This window comes from Antrostomus carolinensis, unplaced genomic scaffold (assembly GCF_000700745.2).
Source record: "Antrostomus carolinensis isolate BGI_N321 unplaced genomic scaffold, ASM70074v2 scaffold6981, whole genome shotgun sequence".
NCBI lineage: Eukaryota > Metazoa > Chordata > Aves > Caprimulgiformes > Caprimulgidae > Antrostomus > Antrostomus carolinensis.
This window is the reverse complement of record NW_010291886.1, coordinates 67,653-85,491: the sequence shown is the minus strand read 5'-3', so window position 1 is coordinate 85,491 and position 17,839 is coordinate 67,653. Positions and strand designations below refer to the sequence as shown.

General features: G+C 36.5%; 1 protein-coding gene across 1 annotated transcript in view; it reads right to left on the bottom strand.

The window, feature by feature from the left end:
- Positions 1 to 2,579: 2,579 nt before the first annotated feature.
- CDIN1 (CDAN1 interacting nuclease 1) overlaps positions 2,580 to 17,839 on the bottom strand; it is a 68,101-nt gene continuing 52,841 nt past the window's right edge. Inside the window, exon 6 of the mRNA XM_010176757.2 lies at positions 2,580 to 3,266. Within this exon, the coding sequence (XP_010175059.1) occupies positions 3,131 to 3,266 (136 nt within the window). The 3' untranslated portion in view covers positions 2,580 to 3,130. The remainder of the gene's footprint in view (positions 3,267 to 17,839) is intronic.

The window sequence follows — 17,839 nt, the reverse complement described above, 5'->3', positions numbered from 1 at the left end:
ATTGAACTCATACTAATAACATGTCCCCAGAATATAGGAATAGTAAAAAATGTTTTCTTTTTATACTAGAGTGTGACCCACCATTGTGCTGTTCCACCTATACAAGGAAGTTTTACTTCCCTGTTCAACACAATTACAGCAATTCCTAACGCCCAGAACAGTCCTTATTACAGTGCTTGTAAGAGCAGATGCTTTGCAAGTTTATATATGCTGGTGAGAACATCATTCAGTTTTATGCACACTTCTGGTTTCTGGCTTGGCATAATTCATTAGCACACTCTACAGAATACTCCATAAAATGAGATTTGGTTTTAATGTTAAGGTTCTAATGACTACAGTGTTGCTGAAGAAAAAAAAACAACAAACAACCCACAAACAAACAGTAGTCTCCCCTCTTTAATATTAAAATTGATGTTTACATCTGAGACAGAAAATACACAAATGAGGGTTTTTTTGCAATATACAAGTAGGAATAACAAAGTAATCTTAATTTTTTAAATGTTCTGCTTTCAGCATTTAAAACAGTGACAGCATAATTTTTGTGGTGGCAAAGCTTGTTCAATAGCATGCAATGAAATTAATACAGTATGTACACTTTTGTGGCTTATTTAATCCTCATTCTAATGCAGAGATTCTTAAAGGGAGGAATATATAAAGATGAGGTCAAAGTTTATTAAAGACAGCTGTACTGCTTTCTAACCTGTTATGTCACAGCATTAGGTAAAGGAATAAATAAACAAATACAAGCCTAACCTGATTTATCTGTGTGTCCCCATATAAATTTGTTTAATGTAAAAACAAATAAAGCAAAGCTTTGATGGAGGTTGAGCAGAATTTTCAACATCTGTGCAGATAAATTAAATTTATTCAAAAAGAAAAAGCAGCATTAGTGCATCATGTAAAAGCTGATTTAAATGATTTCATACAACAGAAAGCATATGCAATAGCTAAAACAAATTCAGATTGCCCTTAAAACCCATTTCACTCAGACAACCATTACTTCTGAATTTTCCACTACAATAATGTTCAGTTATTCTTTTTTATTCTCTCCTTGATTTCACACATTCCACTAACCTAAACCACAATTAAACGTCCTATGGGCAGCAACACCCTAAATGCAGCTTCTGTGTAGCATCAGGCAGGTACACTTCACAGATTGCCACTGTGTATCTTTACAGGCATATCCTTAAAGCTGGTCAGGTAAAATAAGCTAAGCACAATACCTTAAATAGTTGAACATAAACGAGTTACAGGTGTTTGAATATTTTTAAAAAATATATCTTTCCATTGTAACATATTCAAACCCAATAAAATAATCTCTATGCAACAATAACTCATTGCACTGGAGCTATACTAGTTTCTCTCTGCAGCTAGGGACAGAATACTAGGAAGACTAAAGATATTTTTACCTGAAAACTAAAAATTAGTCACAATGATAAAGGCCTGACTGAAACTTACCAAAAAGTGTTAAAGTGAGAACTAAAAATTCTAAATAAAAATACTGTGTATACATCTGAAAACTGTAGCTAAAAAAACTGAAAAGGATTAATACCCTTTCTTTTAACTCAAGGCAAGACTGTAAAAAGTCTGCATGTGATTTTTGAAATCATACAGGCACACAAAGTATCACCTCAACTGAAAGAGATGATGAACATGGACTCTAGTGTTTTAAAGACCCTTTCCTTATGGAACAGGTCAGCATCTTGTGCTTTAGGGAGACTGTTATCACACCTTTAATTCTACAACAGAATCCGTACTGCTGCTTAACTTCTCTGAAAATCTGAACATGGTGAGCATACATGCAGAACTCTCACTGGCTTTAAAAAATACTTTATTCTTTTCTGAATGCCAGTTAGCAAACAAAAAAGTATTAAAGAGTGTCAAGCCCAATAAGTTGCTATCATTAAGAAACCTCTAACTGAGAGCACAAACCTGAGGCACGATGAGGACGGAAACAGAATGAGATTGAACTCCTCAAAACTTGAAGGAGGGCTAACAGGCACCTCAACGTACCTCTGATATTGGTGGTTTCAACAAGAGAAAAACAGTGCTCTCACAAGGACACATAAAGACGCAGGAAACATGCCCATTTGTGTGCTTTATTTGTCTTGTGGAACCAATCCAGTATGAAGCACTGTTTCATCTTTTTTTTACTCCCCTTCTTGAACACCAAGATGGCAATCTTCAGAAGTCACCCACACAGAGAGGTCCTGCACATTGTTCTTTCGGACTTCAGTACACCAGAAAATTACATGTTACAGTACCTATGGGGGTCAAGACAGATTCCTTCCTTAAAGTCAGTTAAGAGAAAAATTCCTAATTATAGATTCCCTGGGGGTGGGGAGGAAAAGACAAAACACAAGTTATTTTTGAGGCATTAAACTACTTACTAAAAAACCCAGAAAACTAACCCCAAACTTCACAGGTTCACATACACAAAATAAATCCTTGCTCTTCACTTTCACCCCCCAAAAAAATCCCCTAACTTAGATTATTTTTTAATCGTTAACTTGGGATTCAGTTGTTGATTTTAGCCATCAGATAGTGACAAAGCACATACACCAATTCTTCTCTCAAAATCTGACTATTTACCGTAACAGCCAGAAATTATGATCCTGTCTTACCACCTGGCCTTTATGAGCTATGCATTATATTGTTTTAAGTGCCAGAATAACAGTCTTTACCAATTTTCCACATCGGTGTAGCTGTTTCAGTCAGATCACTAGCACTGACTAAACTTGTGAGTGAAACCATAAAAAAGCCACTTATTTTTAAAGATGACTCTGTAACAGGGATAAGAACTGAAAGTTGCACCTTTCAGCCTCTGCATTTTTGTCTTTGTTTAGAATGCAAGAAGAAGCCATCCGGAAGGAAGAAAGATTATGAGTATCTAAAAAATAGCTGTTTGACAAAGACAGAAATGCTGATAATGAGTGGGTTGTGTCTGTCTTTTTTGGCTGATCACAACAGAGGTCTGAAGCAAAACAGAAACTCTTGATATGTTTGTGTAAAGAGGCAGTAGCATAAGGGCAGGCAGCAGGAGTTCAGCTGGAGTTCAGGGCAGATGCTGCCATTAGTTTACACTGCAGGAAAGTAAAGTTGCTTCCGGATTTACCTCTTTCTCCCAACATCAGAGTTGAGCCATGCTGTGTCGCAGAGTCACAATGTCCGTAGGAAAGCAGTCTTTTAGCAGGATACCACGTTCACGATGGCAGTCCAGCTCTTCAATAAATCCATACCAGTAGATGACTAATCCAGGGCCAAATCTATCAAGCAAAACGGAAAATGAACTTATGTGATTGTGCTAAGTGAACTTCCATTCCCCCCTCTGTGAATCCAACACAAGTAAATCTGTTAATTTCACCGCAAAATTTTCAAATTTCAATCAATATTGAATTGATATGTCATTAATACTGGATTCCATTAATAAAAATGCTATTTAGAGTCTCAAATAATCCACATCAGTTTTGTTTTTCCTTTGAATACTCTGCATAAAAAAAAAGATCTATGCCTTAAATATTAAATAACATTTAGTAATTTTGATACATATAGAAGTCTCTTTTACCATGTACTTTTTCAGATTTGAGCATGCAGACATTAAAAATACAGGGGTTTATGCAAGTCCCAGTTCTTCCAAATTATAATACCATGAAGAAAACAATGAATCCTTAAAATATAATCTCTACAATAAGCTATTATTCAGGTAATTATTAACATAAAGGACAATTCAGAAAGAAACAGAAAGTCTGTGCTGTAAGGTCTCTGAAATGTGCCTCAGGAATTCCTCAGATATTGCTAACTCTGACTGAGCCCCACTAGGCAATCTCAGGAAGTAGCCCCATGGACTATTTTACCCATCAGGAAGTTCAGACCTTCAGGCTGGGTTCATAAAGAAGTAATCACTATCAATCACTGTGTACTGCGATATGTTTTGCACATCAGTTTCACGTTTTTCCTACTGAGAGCACTTAATTAAAGGGCAGCACTACTTTTGGTGTAGTGTTGCAGGAATTTTACAGTGAAATCATAAATTATGAATGTTGGGTTAGTAAAAGGATGTCTAAAAACAGAACTGCTTTCTGTAGTCTAACATTACAGCAGTCTGTACAACATTAGGCCAAAAAGCTTTTTCTTTCCTTGATTTATTATATGCTGTAGTGAACTTGCCAAAAACAACAGTGCAGGATGAGCTGTTAGATACCGTCTGTACAAGAAAAAGTTCAATAGAATGTCATGTAATGGTTTATATGTAGAGCTGTGCTCAGGACTCAACCAATATGGTTGCCAATTTTTGTTAATGTTTAATTATAATAAAACCGTCTTTGGGGGGCACGCACGGTAACCTAGATGTTCACTTAGCAGACAATACAAGCACTCAAAACTGTGGGTAGTGCCAGACTGGCTTCATTAGGGTGGTTTCTTTCCAACAATGGGGGGAAAACTCTATTTGATGTGCTCATGTAATGGAACAGGCATCAAAGGAAGAAGAAACCCCTGTGGCTTCCTCCTGCAGTTTCAATTAGATACGGTAGTCTTTTGCCCAAAACTGCTGCATAGCATTGTAACATTTTGGTTTATGGCTACTACTACTCTTCAGCCTAGAAGTGGCCACAGTTTAGTGGCAAAGTAAATTACCCCTCAGTATAGCTGAGGCAACACTGGCAAATGTGCTTTTTGCAACTGAAAGATGATATTTGAAAGTAGAAAGGTTAAAACTCTGGCAAATCCAGCTATACTAGCTAACATGAAACTATAATATTGAAACATGTTTATTATTGACTAAACAGACTAAAAAACTGGCTCATATGGAAGGATGATGCTGCCTACACCCAATTCTTAAGTTTTCTCTGGCTGGTCAACAACTTCAGCCTCTGCTGTCTCCAAGGACTGCTCTCTGTTTGCCTTTGCTGAAGTTCACGCGGGGCCGAGATGTGCACGACCTCCCTGTAAGAGAGAGGCCAGCTAGCCTAGCAGTACGGAGAAGCAGACAGCAAGGGAAGCCAAGGACTGCTGCTCACTGCCTCTGGTGAGAGGCACTAATTTCCGGATGCAGGATGGGCCCACTTTTGTTATTTCACAGACAGACCTATCTATTCCCACATCAACCAAGCACAGAAACGGGTTAATTGGGTGGGGATGTACTTATGTACTAACTAAAGTTATTTTAAAAGCAAAAAACTCCAGAAGCCAGGGAGCAGACCTTACATTTCTAATGGACTATTTATGCAAGGCAGAAGCTATGACACGTACACAGTACTTACTCATTAGGAGCGCCTGTGCCAGGTAAAACCTTGATGCTAATGAGCAGCTGCTCAGCCCAAGTTTTGAAGGGCTCATTTTGCTTTGTGTGGCAGTCTGAATCCCCTATCCATCATAAAACGCATGAGGCACTGTGCTTAAGTAATTTGTTATTTTTTTAAATTTAATTTTTAATAAAATTAATATTTAGAGACTCCTCAAAAGCCTAATTTATGTCTTTCTAGCAAATCATCACAGCTCAAGAACAATTTTTCAGCAATATTTTGTGCTTCAAAAATTATGTTCAGAAATGCCAAATTTGATTATAAAATGTATATACAAGAACATCTGCATACTGTTAATTGCAGGAGCAAGTACATCTTTAGCATGAAAACATCCATCAATCCTGCTTTTGACTGTGTAATTACAGCAAAACTATGTGCCCTGTGCTGCCTAGGTTGCACTTTTTTCCACTGTATTGTGTAATCCTTCTATTATAGCTCTACCACACAGTCCATATTTCTGATCACATAAAAAACATACCATACTTTTGTTAAAAAACACTTAAGTGCAGTACTTATGACCAAAATTAACTTGTTGGCACATTAAGCATTTGCCATTGACTATCAGGAACTCCTGCTGATAAGTGCTAATTTCTCTCTCATTAACGCCCAGAGTTGGCAAATCACAAACAATGCCACTGGTTAATTACTGCTGCCTTAATTTGAAAAGACACTTAACCTTTTTGTGTAAGGGGATGAGGTAGGGAAGTGTAACCTAGAAGTAAGAATTATCTTTTTTAATTCGACTCCTTCCAAAGTGCAGCTATGACACCATGAAGAACAAAACTCAATACTGTGAATTACAAAGTGAAGCTACAAATTTATTTCTGAATCAGTCATAACATTTAACAAGTTAGTGACTAACCCTGGCTTGCACAGGAGAATAAACTAAAATTACAGAACGCTTACTTAGTATTGCTATGGAAAGGGGACGCATTTAGTAGCTCCCAGGAGGAGAAAAAAAACTTTGAATGTACCAAATGGTTCTAAAACTCTATAGATATGGTTTGCAACATAGGCCAGGTTATCCCATTGCATACAAAAGACTGGAGAAAGTTTAAGCTTAAAATGAAAATCAAGCTTATAATGTAACAAACTATGGACTCCTATGGACTTTGTTCTCGCTTAGAAAAATTGTATAAATCCCTAAAAATGTGCTTAACTTGTACTTTTTGTCCTCTGTCTTTCAGTTCTTACCCTGAAAAGCTTAGGTGAGAAGGAACATGGCCAAAAGCTATATAAAACTGTAGTTTTACCTATTCCAGTGAAACTACTACTTTTAGAACTTTACTTTTATATGGATTTTCTTTTAAAAGCTGAAAATAAATCCAAGTAGCTAAGGTCTGGTTAATTCCATGCAGTAAAAATAGAATAAACAGGAAATACAGAAGGACAAGTTTCCTTCAGAATATAATAAACACAGCAAGTGAAAATTGTCCACACATCTTGCATCACTTTACTTAAAAATCAACCAATAAATATGTAGTTATCGTTACATAAATCCTGGTTTAGTCATTGTCTAGTTTTGACATTAGAAGCTGTGACTACAAGACAGCCAAAGCCAATCTAGCTGCACTTTAGTGTGGGGTCAGAGTGCCAGAAGTGCCAAAAAGGAGGTAGGTAGGCTTATGACCCCATGGCATGGCAAGAAGAGAGCAGGTACACAAAAGCCCATGGGTTAGTTTAGGCCTAATTTAGGCTTGATATAGAAGACTAAATTTAGTCTAAGTACTAAAGGGCAGCAGACGGTGTCTTTCAAAGAAACAACTGGAGGATTTGTGATAGACGCTGGAGGTAGTAAAATAGACTTCGAGTACAGTTAAATATAGTTCCAGGCTCAAACAGTGCTTTAGATAAAACTTATGTCTGATCGTACTACGATAAATAAGTCAGCTTTGCACTAATGTAAGAGTGTTCAGAGGATCTTTTGTACTGGTTTAATGACACCAATTTAGAAAGAAAACCATAGTTAAAGACGTGTAGATTTGTACATCAGTGATCCTGGCTGAGGACACTGGGCTTTGTCCTTGTAAAGGAGTTTCACAGAGATATGCCGAAAAGTCAGGAAGGTAAAATTCAGATAACCCACAGCCAAATGATTCTTTTTCTTAAAAAAAAAAAAAAAGAAAAAAGAAAAAAGAAAAGAAAAATTCTCCCTCTAAGCCAAGTGAACACCAGAAAAAAAAGGGAAAGAAAAAACAAAGTAAAATATGAATCTGGGTTTAACTTGCCCTCCAGTTGAACCAGTTTTGTGCTAGAAAAGAAAAAAGATTTTTATTTATTTATCAAAGTGGCCTAGTAGGGTTACACATATTCACTTCAAGAGAAACTACTTTCTAGTAATGTCTTTTCTTCTGGAATGTATGTGTGGGGTCCATACTAGCTTCTAAGGATTTGCCTAGACATGTGGCTGTTGTGAGTGGATTTTTTCACCATCAAAAAGCCTTGCATGTGGTTTTATGAAAAATGCATTTTCATCACACTGCTCAATACTGAGCAGAAATGTAAAACATCTTGCAATTGTTTTAAAATAAATGTTCACTTTATTTCTTCTCAGTCTATTTGTTATAGATGGGTTGCATGCATCTCAGCATAATGTAAATAATTTTAATTCAAAGAGACTCTCATCATGAAATGCTGGCATATGAATTATTATTTCTAATATGTATTTAAGCAAATATTTTATCATACAGATTCAGATCAGTATTCATGTTATATGAAAGCATAACAGTCTACCTGGTCGGTAATTTTAATTATAAAGGTCCCATGTGAATGTGTCTTTGAAGGACTGCATTCTGGTCCCTTGCTTTTTAATGTCAGATCATCAACAGAGCCAGTTAAAAAGCTGGCTTTGTTTTCTTGTTTTTCTTCTTAAATATCAAGCAAATTAGGGCATTATCACTTGTACATCACTATTTATTTCCTAGGAAAAGGGAATTGCAAAAATTCACAAATAGATTATTATATTCTAAATCCATACATGGTTCATAAGAATCACAGTTGTGAGTAAACTGATTTTACTTGTAGTACTAATAAACCCTGAATATATAATAATTTAAACCCCCTATAATATCTAATAAATTTACTGTTTATGGACTCACAACTTTATTTTAGTGTGCTTGTAGAAGTCTCATTTGTGTAAGCGGAGGGAATTTAGATATTGGCAGAGCTAGGCTAGTAGGCAACAACTGCAGACCACATTTTCAAGTAAGGTCAATTGGCATCAGTCAGCCAACTTCCTTGCGTCTAGACCAGTTTACTACTGCTGATGACACAGCGTTATATATCTTGGCAAACATTTAATAGCCACTGCTCAGACACTGACTTTGATTAGCAAGAAATTTTCCATTTAAACAGCTATCACAAGCCTAGTTCAGAGTAGTTTATAACCAGGTATTTCTGCTACTGTTCATTTATATAGAGTTTTAAAATAAAGGTACTTCTGCATAAAGACAGTGCATTTTAAAAACTATGAATGCAATTTAAAGATAACTGTGGGGTTTTATTAACCCTGTCACTTTTAAAATCATAGAACCATAGAATGGTTTGGGTTGGAAGGTACCTTAAGGATCATCCACTTCCAACCCCCCTGCCATCAGCAGGGACACCTTCCACTAGATCAGGTTGCCCAAAGCCTCACCCAACCTGGTCTTGAACACTTCCAGGGAGGGGGCATCCACACCTTCCTTGGGCAAGACACCTGTGCCCATGTCTGACCACCCTCACAGAAAAGAATTTCTTCCTAATGTTTAATCTAATCCTACCCTCTTCCAGCTTGAAGCCATTACCCCTTGTTCTATCACTACCTGCCCTTATAGAAAGTCCCTCCCCAGCCTTCCTGTAGGTGAAAAATCCTTCATATACTTTTGTGATCCAGTGACACACACAGATTTAAATAAAAAATGCCTTCAAAGCATTACAGCACCTTATTTCTTTGACCAAATCTGGTAGAAAGAAAAAAAAAATCAAACACTTAGTAAAATCAAGTAACTGATAATTTTTTGCTTTAAAAATATGATCATTAACTTGTAGCTCAGAAGGCTACAATATTTTTGGGCCCAAGTCCCTTAAGCTTCAAAAATATATTTGCTTGCAAATGCGGCTCAAGAAAAAGTTTAACAAGTTCTGATCAAGTATTTGTAAAGATAATAGGAAACCTGTCCATGGCACTAGCAAGCACTATATTAAGCCTCACACACAGAAGTTAGCAGCGTATTATGTCTCAAGGATCCAGGCATCTGGTTTATGCTGCTTAAGGTAAAATTAAGCAAGTAAAACCTAATCTGCTTTAAGCTTTGATTTTACTACAGTAGTTGGGGGAAGTCTTATTTTTAATGAAGACAAGGAAAAAAATTAAAGTCTATTAATATTCTATGAGACTCGCACTTCCAAGGAGGTTTTGACTCAAAAGTGGGAATTTCTTGTGGGCTGAGAAGGGTAAGCATTTCAGTGAACATCAGATATTGATGCTATATGCAGCTGATGTGGAAGTTGGAGTTGTCGGCTGAAAAAAAGGTGGATGGAAATGAATATTGGGTCTCTGTCTCTATAGTCACACTTTTCTTGGATTAAAACTTAATGAGCTTTTTTTTTTTTTTGATACTAGCTGTCTTTTTATCTCTGCAATAAGACTGTTAAGGCATCAATTAAATAGCAGCATTTCACCATGCTTATAATATGTTTTAATTGTATCTGACATTTGGAAAAATAAAAACAAATTAAGTGATATTTATGTGGATATAAGAGACAATTTAAAATATTTTAGAATTTTGCACAGCACAATTTTAAAATGCATATTAATAGAGTGCACCAAAAACTGTGCAAGTCACTGTCATTAAAATATTATAAATACAATATAACTTTTAGCTGCATAATACATTTTTAATAAACAAACTGTCGAAACACATTATTCACTTACACTTACTCATTCAGATCTGAGTACTGTTCTCCAGGCAAATAAAGGATTTTTATAATCCTCAATGACAAGTTAGGGTTTTTTAAAAATATAGTTCTCATGGAAATTAACTTTTAAAAGCTATGATTAAATAACATTAAGGTTACACTGATTTACAAGGATCAAGGCTTTCTAAGTGAAGACTGATGCAGTGAGTGAGAAAGAAAACACATACTGGCTCAAGGCAGCTTGTCATTAAGACAAGAGAGCCTTGAGTGAACTTTGAATTTCTCAAGTTTTGTTGGTTGATGTCCTAACTTCTACTGAAACATATTATTTTGCTGTTTATTAATAGTATTCCAGATGCTCACCTCTCACAGTGGCTATGTGTACTTAAAGTAAAACTTTTTTTTCAGTCTCAGCATCTTCAAAATCAAGTAAATGCTCTGCATATCAGACTGTAAGGGTTTGTGTTGTAAAGAGGGACTATAAGGTACTGATGTACTGAAAATTAACATGGTACTCACATCAACATTAGAGAAAATAAATTGTTAATCCTTATACTGCTGGACTGGTTCATGGAAATTATGGCCAAAGTTGTCTCTGGCTTTAGCGGAATCACTTGGGTATGCATATTGGAAAATAATGCATTTTAGCTGCTTGGGAAGTTAGTTCCAGTATTTATCTAAAAGATAATAGACAGTGTTCCAGGTACCTTACTTGGTAATTTGGAGATAGGTCCAAGTTTTCCTAAAATATAAGGATCTTTGATCACTTAACTATCTCAATAAAGGGCAAATTGCCCCTGAATGATGTGCATACCTAAGCAAAAGAAGCTCAACCAAAAAATCTCAACCTGAAATGCACAATATAAGAAACCTTTCTACATCTTCTTTTTCAGAAGTTTCATAAATTATTTTCTGATGGAGAAAGTCTGATGTTTTATATTAGCTGTTGTATCTACATATTTGTCTCTTAAAATCCAGGGTTCGCACACTGTTTTACTGTACCTCTACAAATGCATTAATGCGTTCCTGTTCAAAGCAGCAATACTCTCCCATCCTGCAACATGCAACTTGACGACTAGTTTACTAAAGCGAAGCTACTTCCATTTAAGTTGTGCTAATTGTATTTACCAGTTAAGACACTGCAAAAATGTTGCTATTCTTTGAAAAGGCAGGGAGAGAAGTTGGTTGTTTGCATTACAAAATTATTCTGTATACTTTTGCTGGAAGCAATGCTTTCTGATCAAACCCAGGCAAAGAATGTGATGCTTCCTGAGGTACTTGCGTGTTACTCAGTTTCCCTGAGAAAACCTTTTGCCATTAGTTCACTCTCCAGAGACTGTCGATGCAAAGCTGCTATTGTTTGATTCTGCACATTTGAAGCTGTGGATCAGTGTTGAGAGGAGTTACTGAGGTTATTTCAAACATTTCGTTAAACTCCCAGCAGTCCTCCCAAAGGAATGCTTGGCTGCAAACTACCTCTTATCCCGGGTGACAGAAAACATGAGAAAAGCTTTTGAGTACAGTTAGATTGAGGTCCAGGCAGCCATAAGTGCTGGTCAACTCAAGTTGCCATTAGGTGATTAATAGTTGTTTATTTTTAGGGCTGTAAGTAACAGGCCATTCTAAGGCCAGTGCAAGATGATATCTGAATAATCTGTGAGTGCCTCAAAGTTTGCAGCAATACTTTCTTTCTGTGCAGCTGTTGATCTGGGGACAGCGCTTGCCAGAGGGACGGGATATGCCAAAAGTCCCTTTAACAGAGGAGGCAGAACTGCTCTCACAACAACTGATTTTTCTTTAATAATTATTGTAAAATAGAACCAAACTAATAGAAAAAGTTGTTCAGCAAATTTTGATAGCAAAAACGTTGATAAATAATTGTACTATATACCTGTGTGTTTAGCATTTGCTGAGTATAAATCCTGGAGCCAGCATTAAAGCTACCTCAAGGCATTTTGAATGAATTATTAGACCATTCTGTATTTCCGAATCCTTACACACAAATATACAATAAAACAAACAATGTAACAGATGAATTAACAAATGGAGGACAGCTCGTTTGGGCTTCCAACTTCCCAGATCACAGAATTAGTCCAAGACTGGATAGTAAATCACACTGAGTATCTTCACACAATGTTGCTTAGCAGTTAACTGCCAAGCACACTATTGTGCATAATTGACAGGGAGAAATATTTTATGTATGATGCTGTACTTAAATTTACTGTCTCTCAAAGTGTAAGTCACCTATCCATATTAAGTAGGGAACAGATGAAAAAGAAAGTACTATGTCTGCTGCCCATTACTATGGCACCTGATGCCCACCCAGAAAGAAAGCAAACACCTCCTCTGACCTGCAGTACTGCTGCCGCCTTTGTAATCTACTGGCAAACCGTAATTCTGCCTGGCATTCATTCTTGCCATTATGAATCTACCACTTCGGTCTAACGCCTGAGACTCTTCAGCTTTTCTCTGAGTTGAGACATACACCCAGTATCTGTGCAATCCAAGTTGGCCCTGCCCCACTTTGTAAATAAATTTGAAAATAAATTAATTTTTAGTTGTTATTCAGAAAAAGAGTGCATTCTGAGACACATAAATCTTAAATAGCAAGTTGTATCACCTGAAAAATATCCAGCCTCTCAGAAGACTACACGAACATTTCACATGGTTTGAGGTGGAAACTGTTCTAGAGACTTTAGGAGACCATCAAGGCAATTTGTAGAATTGTTACATTCATTATTAGATCAAATAAGTGCGTAATTGGGGATGTGCAAAGAAAGTTACTTTCCCTTTCCACAAGGAACAGCTTTTCGCCTTCTGTCTCCTCACTTTATCTATATACACACACAAACAGTCCCTTTATTTGTATCTATTAGCCAAACACAGACATACTGCATGCACCTTCTGAAAAATTCATAATTCTATTCAGATTTATTTACAAGTTATTTTTCTTTCTTAGTATATACCAAGACTAGAAACAATTTCATATCAACTTTCTTTGATTACTATGTGCTGAACCTTTCTGTGCCCCTCATTAAGGTACGGAATTCTGTTCAAAAGGAAGACAAACAAATGTATATTGCCATGTAAGAGAGTCTAGAAGGAGGGGGTGGAACAATCAGAGGAAAATGCTATCACTTGTGAAGGTTTAAAAGCAATAGCAGATTAGTCGTGATAGCCAGTGACAGATTACAATCCATGTCCGATGAGAATTGAGCCAGAAGTCTGCAACATGATAAAACCACATTAGTATGAATATTTTCCCTCATGTAAGAGTATGTTGAAAATAGTGGAAGACAAGTTAGACTCTGTGTTCCTGTGGTTTTTTTTTTTTCTTTAATCTTTGTCATGCAATTGCTAGATTGATCTTGTGTCAAGTCACTTACTCTATATATGGCATTTATACGTTAGCTGTTCCCAAAGATGCTATGACGATTATTATCGCAATAGCCACAAGGTCTCTGTGTTAAATATTGCAAAAACCTTTTAGATAAATTCAAATCAAACTGAGAGTGACTATAGTTTGTTTTTTTTCCTTTATCCAAAGGCCAGTATAATATACACACCTGTCCTATTCAATTGGAAGACACCGTAAAAACTGCTATATTGAAAATGGGAGTCTAGTGTCATCAGTGGAAAAGATATTAATAAAACCCATTCAAAATGTATCAATATTAACATTATGTGTGATACAAAGATTGTTCTCAGTTTTTGCTGGTTTAGGTGTCTGATAACCATAGCTGTTAAGTATTTTAACATTTTAATAAAACACAAAAGAAGATAAAATCCATTAAACATAAAACTTCTAGTACCAAATAATCTTTTTACCTTAACTGTTTCTCTTACTCTGTTTTATTTTATATGTAGTGTATTTTATAAAAGAACATTGTTATTTGGCAGTCTTCTAAGGGCATCAAAGATAGCACCAGCAGTCTCTTTTTAAATTAAATAGAAAAAATTATGAGTTATTGAGCTGCTAGTCCTATTTAGTCCTACTCCCCTTTAAGACAAAAGCAAAACTAACAGGAAACAAAAGCAACAAAAAGAAGAAAAATAATGAAATACAGCTTTACCCTCTGAAGATAAATTAAGCTTGTAAGTAAGCAGCTTGGAACATTATGAACAGCTGAACACCAACCAGTTTTACCAACCTACCTGAGACTTGGCTAACTTCCACCTGAGCACAGCTACCTTCTTGTTTTTTTGGTTCCCACATTGCCTAAACGCTCAGAGTAACTACATTAAGTGATAAGATTACTATCTGTTATGAGCAGCTGTCTTTCCCTCTACCTCATCAGCCAAAAAATGCGAGGAGTTTTTTGTTTCTTATTTACTTCTTGAAGTGCTTATTTTCTGGTGTTCTCTTTGTGTATGTGATTGCAATGCCAAAGCATGCCACGCGTTCAAAATGTAATGAAGGACAGAGGTTAAAAAAGGCTCCTGAATTCCATGGTTGCTGTACTCTCACAGGAACCTCCTGAGAAAGCTGTCTCTCACACAAAGCCACTTGTCATGAACAGCCATAATGCAGCTTAAGGAGAGGTGCTGACATAAGGTTTCCATCTGTTCCAACCTGAGCACAGATCACTGACTATGTTGAAGACGAGAATGACACCTTCAACTTGAACTGAGCAATGGAAGCCCAATATAGACAACAAAAGATAAATAAAAAAAAGAACCACCCTGCTCTCCCCCTCCCCCCACCCCCAAAAAAGAGATAAAAGTAGAGTCAATAAATAAGTGGGAAGGGGGAAGGGAGAACAACTGCACTTAGTCAGTGAAAATTTAGGCAATTTGAACTATTTCCTTCTACAATCTCTCCATACCAACCCCTGACTTTTGTCAAAGATTTGAAAATCTCTAACTGCACCTCTGAGGCATCAAGTTTTTTATAAATTAGTATTTCTACACTTGAGAGAACTTTTACACATAGTTTTAAATAACTGAATTGACTTAGAGGTAGGCCTGTGCACAACAGAGTAGTATCCCTTAGACATTATATATATACACTCCACACCTCTGGCACCATCTTCCTGAAGAATGAGATGAATCCGCAATGGAATTTGGAACTTTTCAGCACCGCGTTTTTGCTGTGTGGAATTCCTCTAATGGCAAAGTGCAAAGTTATTTCCATCAGCTACCGAGCTGCAAACTGACTGATTATGACTTGAAATAGTGTGGTATGTTCTGTCCTGGTTACAGAAACCAGCTACCCAGTCGAAAAACCCAGCTGCCTCATACTCCTCCTCCCATCAGAATTATATGACAGCAAGATGTACAAATGGACACAGACATATACATTTTTTAACCTCAAGCCTCCCCAGGCCTAAAGCACTAGGATGAACTGGTAAAGGAAAATTTGCACTGCTCGTACAGGTACTGTATTTTTGCTGAAGGTACGTAGGACTTTAACTTAGAGACCAGAATATCTCTCCCTCTCCACAACTGTTAAATCCACATTAACATTTTTAAAAGCTATTTCTAAAGCCATACCAATAGATTAAGCATTATTTTTAGTTAAGTTCAAAGAGAAGAAAGAGTACAGCTTTGCCTGCTTTACCTGATTTCACTATGGCAACAGCAGAAAAATGGTAAATTCAGGAGATTAAGAGAGCTATACTTCCAGCTGAACCAGCAAAAATAAGAATTAAAAATTAATTTATAATTTCTTGATTAGCTACAGGCACTTCTGAACCATTCTTTAATTAAAAAAAAGTCAAGTCAGATCACATATAAAATGATAGAAATGGTATAGAACAGTATAGAACAGTATCTATTTGCTTCAGTAATGTTTCCACTTTAATGTACTTATTTGCTCTCATTTGCTTAACACTGCCAATATTTAGTACTGTGCAAATTTATGGAAATCTGACTTTAAAGAGCTTTGTGGTACCGACTGATTCACTTACACTGAAGTGACTTGAGGAGTTTCTGGAAGAAATGAAATATAACTGAGTAGCAGGTAATGATGTCTTGTGACATGCTGTGAGGTAATATAGGCAGTAACGTGTCATTGTTGTGGGTAAATTAAGCTTATTTGTTTTACACTGATTTTGCACAAAAGTCTGTCCCATGACTATAAAAAGGGATGGAAAAAACCCGATAGGTCTGTAAACTTTTTCCATGGGCATTTAAGGACAATGTGCATTTGCACAGGACCTTGCTTATATACTGCAAGAGTTGGGAGATTGTGTAATATTTATGTTAGAGGAACCCAAACTGTATTCCACTTTTCAGAAAGCAAAACAAACTCAAAACAGATACTATATTTAGATTGCTACTGTGTAAATACATAATAAACAAAACCTAATAAAAGATCAGATGTGGTGACAGTAAAAGAAAACTTTTGCCTTGTTGATATCACTGTCTGGCAGCCATGACCAATCTTAGGATGTTTGTTGTCTTAAATAGTAAAGATCCAGAAACTAAAACAAACATTTTTTAGCCAGTGTCCAAGTTATCCACTCTTTTACTGCAGATAACTATTCTGACTTCTGTACATGATCTGAAATTAAACTAACATGCCTAAAATATTGCTACAGTTCTACAGTCTGTAATAGAGAAATTATATTTCCCTTTATTTTCCCACAGGAAGAAGGAATCAATCTGTATAGCAGTTGATCGGTAAAGGGACGCAAAGGATGCAGCTAAGGAAAGGGCACTATGCAGCACTGAGAGAGAGATTTCCAATAAAAATCTAAAAATATTACATTTCCTTAAAGACTTGCTTAGCCCTCATCTGGAAACTGTAGACAGGTCATTCAAGGCAGACATACAATAGTCAGATATGGAGGAAGCCTACTGCAATGTCCAGTGAAACGAGCAGCTGCTGATAGGAAAGATTAGATGCGCTCGGCCTTTCCAGCCTAGGAAAGCAAAGGCTGAGGAGAGGTAAAGCAAAGGCTGAGGAGAAGTGTAATTGTCCTCCACCAACACCATCGGGGAGACCAATGCTCTGGGTCTAGGAAAAACTTCCAGTGAGGGCAGTGGGACCAAAACACTTTAAGTACTTTTAAAATCCCATTTGGTAAGTTTAACAAACAGGTTACAAGGCGCGGTGTTTATGACAGCCGGGGATGAGACACAGTGACAAAATCTTACAGATTTCTAAATGCAGTACACGAAGCTAATGATACAAAATACTCTCTCAATATCACCACTGCTAACAAAATTAAACAGAGACACAAATGTTTTTTCCCTACCTGAGGAACAAAGACTTGTAAGATAAATACATAGAGACAAGTGAATTTTTCTAATTGAAGAAGTATATACAACTTTTCTAATTTCTCTTTTTATTTTTACAACACACACACAACCTCAAGCTCTTCTGGTTCAGTGTTATCCAGGTTACTCTTGCCTAATGCTCAAGCCTAGAGCAAAGCGAACAAAGACACATAGAAAGAAACGTAAACAACCACTAAATCTCAGAAATCTGAGCAACAGCTCCATTACTGCTTCCCTGTCCTAGTTTTCAAGGAAAAATTATTATATGCCACTCACTCTCTTAAAACAAAATAAAAATAAAATATAAAAAAAAAAAATTCTAGATTCCTCTTAAAGTTCTGGTTCTAACACATACAGCTCCTAAAAAGTTCCTGGGACCAGGTGACCATCTCCTTGCCTCTGACCCACCTCTA